We start from the raw sequence: 4,381 nt of genomic DNA on the forward strand, positions 1-4,381 counted from the left end.
GGTGCCGGCGGGGGTCGGCACTTGGGAGGGCCGGGCCAGAGCTGCAGGGGTGTGAACTGGCGCGGCCGGGCGGGAGCTCCGGGAGCGCTCCCAGCGGCAGGGCCCGGCCCGGCCGCTCTCCCTGCTGCCCTCGCGGTGGGGTGTTTCTGCTGCAGAGGGTCTCCCCTTCCCTTCCCGCTTCAGACCTGCGGGCGGTGCCTTCACGTAGCCTGGGGCTGAACAAACAGCAGGTGCCCGTTAACCGTTCCTGCGCAGACGCCACAGCGTGCGGGTCCCGCTCTGACCCTCGCTCCCTTTGCAGGCCACAGCGACAGACCAGGTGGTTGGATTCGGCTTGGTTGCCTTCAGCCTCGTTCTCTTCGTTTACTACACCCTCTGGATCATCGTACTGGTACGGGTCTGCTCTGGCCGTTACAATCCCAGTCGCTTCGCACACGGGTGTTAGCCTAGGCTTTGTTTAGGTGATGATGTGTCCATGTGCCTGAAAGGGCTCTGCCTTGCCGGCTTCCTGGTTAAAAGTTTCAGGGCAGAGCTTCCTTTCTTTGCTGGCACAGCCCTTGCCCCTTCTGGGTGTGCCTGCCCTTGCCCGGGCAAGACCAAGCTTTGATCATGCTGCCCGCCCTGCTGCTCTCGGACAGGCTGACCCGGCCGGTGTAACACCGGAGGCTCGCTCAGGCTGTCAGCGAGAGCTGAAGCCTGGTCCCTCTGGAGGTGTTGTCACTGGTGTTCACGTTCGCAGTCCTCCCGATGCCTGGTTCTGGTGGGAGATCACAGAGGGAAACATAAAAAGAGATGACTTTTGCCAAATCTGGAGCCTGGTAGGGAGGAAAGGAGTTTGGGGAATGCAGAGCTCTGGAAAAGTGATTGTGAGCCTGGTAGTTTGCCCACTTCTAAGGACATATCAGCTGGGGTCATTAGTGGTTTTCTTCCTGGAAAGAAACGTCTCCTCATGAGCTTTCCAGGTACGAGAGGCCTGGTTCAGCCTTGGGCTGATGTCGGAACTCCCGGCAGCTTCCCCTCTGAGACTTTTGGATTCCCCTCTTGCGTCTGCTTACTCTGCTGTCTGATGCGTGTTTACACGGTCCGTAGTCCTGGGAATGCGTAGGTGTGCTCGCCGCTGTGTAGGAATCCTTGCACTGCTCTCTAGCGTCCAAAGCCTTCCACTGGCCTCGGCAGAGGGATCCTGGCGGGATCGCCGTGAAGCAGAGCCGGTATCAGCCGCTCCCTTCTGCAGGGCAGCGAGTCCGGGGATTTGCTGTTGTTCAGCACCAAACGGGCGGGCGGCCGTGCCCACCCTGACACCCTGGGGCTGTGGGACCCCCCTTGCCGGCCTCGCGTAGCTGCCCCTCGTTGTCTGCTGAAGGCTGAAGCCTTCGCTGCCTGCCCGCTGTCACGTCCCTGCAGCCGCGGGCTGAGCCACGTGCAGGTCTGGGCACCTTTTTTTTTTCTTTAGCTATCTCCTCATGCCTGATATTTCCGTCCTGCTTTTGAAACCAGGAGGCTGCAGGTGTCGGGGACTTGCCCGGGTGTTGTGCCCACCTGCTGACACTTCTCTCTCTCTCTCCTGCAGCCCTTCATCGACAGCGACCATGGGATCCACCGGTACTTCTTGCCTAGGGAGTATGCGGTTATCATCCCTGTGGTGGCTGGGCTGCTGCTGCTGCTATTTATAGGTGAGTGTTATTTCTGTTGTTCTAATTAGAAGGTTCTAAATTAGGAAGAGAGAAGAGGGTTGCCGGGGGGTTAGCTAACGTGTGAGACTTGTGACGCGCTCTCTGTGGCTCCTGCCGCAGCTCAGCCTGGCACGGGCTCTCGGGGCGTGTGTTTGTGTATAACTTTGGCTGTTCGAGCCTCTGGACAGCGGAATTGTTTCTCACTCACTCTGCTGAGGTTCAGTTTCTCACTACAATGTGTTTTAAAAGTGCCTGTAATTGGAAGTTCTCTGGCTGAATGTGTTCTCTCTCTGGTGGTAGGCGTTTTTATAATGGTCGTGATGTGGAAGAGCAGGAAACCTGCCAAGAAATCGGACTGAAGGCCCAGCTGAGAGAGATGAGGAGAAGGCGCCCACCCTGCAGCAGCGTAGCCAGGAAAAGACTTTGCCTGCAGCACCTCCTCCAGAGCGCTCAGCGCCGAGCTGGCTGCGCTCTCCCACGTTCCTTCCTGCAGAGACGAAGCCTTCTGTAGTTTACAACTTATTGACCAAAGGGAAGCAAAACTGACCTCCGGGGCTCATCGAGAGAGGGACCGGAGGCCCGGCTGTGAGGGACCTGCTCCCCAGCTGGGGCTGCCTGTACCAGCTGTGCTTCGGCCCGTGCTGGCTAGAGGAGCTGTGGGGGTCCGGCAGCTGTAACCGCCAGAGTGCGAGTCGAGCTCTGACCCCTGCCCGCTGCTCGGCCTCTGGGTAATCCTTCCCCTATGCTCTTGCTGTGTCCAGTAGTTTGTTCCTTCTGGGGTTTTTTAAATGTTTACGTATGGTTTGTGAGGGTTTTTTTTAATGTGACTCAAGATTGAGAGGAAAGAAATGAGACTGAGCTTGGAAAAGGCAGGCTTGCATTCTCCATTTGCCTGCTGGAAGGACTAATCACGGTGCTGGTGGGCTCTTACCTTTCTGAAGAGGGACCCCTGTGAGGCCGGGCATGCAGAGGATGCAGGGACGGTGCTGCTGCTGCCCTCTGCATCCCCTCCTGCGGTCACCCCGCTGAGGGGATGGCGAGGAGATGCCCTGGGTCACAAGGAAACGTTCCGCTCCGCCGCTGATGGATGCGGCTCCCGTCACTGCTGTCAGCTGCTGGCTGGGCTCCTGCCCCCGGACAAGGCCCTGCACGCCAGCTGGGCTGGGGCTGAGCCAGCAGGCGTGGTGGCACCCTGTACTTTCCCCGCGGGGTTTTCTCTCCTGGCAGCGGCCGCTGTCCCGAGGTGCGGTGCCCTGGCAGCTCCCCCAGACCGCGACGAGCGGGATCACCCTCGATAAAGGTCCGCAAGGTCTCGGTCCCTGTCCTCCGCCCGTGCCGAGGGGGTGCCGCAGGCCTGCCGGGATGGTTTCCGCTGCGTAGCCTTGGCAGTGCCCGGGGAAGGTCCTGCCAAGGGCCCTGTCCTGCCGGAGGGGCCAGGCAGGGAAGCGCCAGAGAGGACCTGGCCGGGCATACCCAGCCTCGTGCTGGCCCTGCCGTGCTGGGGGGCCGCTGCCCTGTGCCTGGGGTAGCTCCGGCAAAAGGAAGGCAGAGTTGAGGCGCTCTGATCCTTCTCGCATGTACTGTGAACTTCCCCTACCAGACAGCAGCGTGTCCCATCGTCTCTCGTCCTGCCGGGGGGTGATGCTGGTGGCTCGGGGGCACACTGGGTGCCACGGGTCTTGGGCTGAACCTGGCGGCGTGGCTGGAGCTGGTAGGTGGTCCAGAGGCGAGGCTCTGGCTGGAGGTTTGTTTCCAGCTCTTGGGGAGGCTGCCTGGCCGTGCCGGGCTGCGCACCCGCTCCGCTCGCCTGTCGCCGTGCCCTCCCTGAGGCCAGGTCCTCCATCCCTCCGTTTTCCCTTGCTTGTGGCTTGCTGCTGCTGCTGCTTCTCCCAGTGAGGAATCCCTCGCTCCCCGGCCCCTCGCCTGCTGGAACGTGGCTCAGCCCACCCCGTGAAGGTGGGTTTGAGCTGGGGCAGGGGGAGGCAAAAGGGGAGAAAAAATTCGGTCACGTCTCTGAGCAACTCCATGTGTGCCCCCAGGCACTGCTTCCTGCGCGGGACCCCTGCGGTGTCCCTGTCACCTCTTTCCTCCTGGTCAAAGCCTGCGGAGGACAGGGTTGGGACCAGTTTCAAGGTTATGTTTCATATTTCTTCGTCAACAGTGGGAGAAACTGAAGTCTGGTACCCGCCCCGGGCAGGCATGCGGCAGGCAGCTCGCTCTGGAGACATTTCTCACAGGTGATCTGCAGTTTGGCCCTGGCACAAGGGGCTGCGGGTGACGGGTGGCTCCCCAGGGCCATTGGACGGGGACCGGGGTACCAAGAGGCTGGCCTGGCCCGGCCCCGCTCCTGTGCCATTTTGGATCATTTTGGTCCCCCTGGGCTGTTGCCGTCACGCCTGAGCGCACCAGCGTCCGGCCTGGCTGAGAGCTAGTGGAGCACGGAGGTGAGAGCCAGGCTTTGGGACACGGGGGTTGGCTGCAGGGGACCCCCGGGCTGGTGGGAAGCCCGAGAGGGCAGAACAGGAGGTTTAGGGAGTGCCGGGGTCGGTCCCGGGCACGCGGGGTGGGTGCCGGGGTCAGTCCCGGGGCACAGGGGGTGGGTGCCGGGGTCAGCACCAGGACGGTTGGTCGCAGGGTGTATGGGATGGGTGCCGGGGTCGGTACCAGGGCACATGGGACGGGTACAGGGACACGCGGGGTGGGTGCCG

The 4,381-nt window shown here is 61.7% G+C and overlaps 2 protein-coding genes across 2 annotated transcripts in view; both read left to right on the plus strand.

Annotated features, from left to right (window-relative positions):
* The window catches only part of DPM2 (dolichyl-phosphate mannosyltransferase subunit 2, regulatory), a 3,914-nt gene extending 1,318 nt beyond the window's left edge, over positions 1-2,596 (plus strand). The window contains exons 2-5 of the mRNA XM_009286982.2: positions 101-230; positions 302-391; positions 1,571-1,673; positions 1,974-2,596. Coding sequence (XP_009285257.1) covers positions 101-230; positions 302-391; positions 1,571-1,673; positions 1,974-2,032 — 382 coding nt within the window. The 3' untranslated portion in view covers positions 2,033-2,596. The remainder of the gene's footprint in view (positions 1-100; positions 231-301; positions 392-1,570; positions 1,674-1,973) is intronic.
* Positions 2,597-4,345: 1,749 nt separating this feature from the next.
* The window catches only part of ST6GALNAC4 (ST6 N-acetylgalactosaminide alpha-2,6-sialyltransferase 4), a 2,823-nt gene continuing 2,787 nt past the window's right edge, over positions 4,346-4,381 (plus strand). Inside the window, exon 1 of the mRNA XM_009286885.2 lies at positions 4,346-4,354. Within this exon, the coding sequence (XP_009285160.2) occupies positions 4,346-4,354 (9 nt within the window). The remainder of the gene's footprint in view (positions 4,355-4,381) is intronic.

This window comes from Aptenodytes forsteri, unplaced genomic scaffold (genome assembly GCF_000699145.1).
Source record: "Aptenodytes forsteri isolate BGI_AS27 unplaced genomic scaffold, ASM69914v1 Scaffold136, whole genome shotgun sequence".
NCBI lineage: Eukaryota > Metazoa > Chordata > Aves > Sphenisciformes > Spheniscidae > Aptenodytes > Aptenodytes forsteri.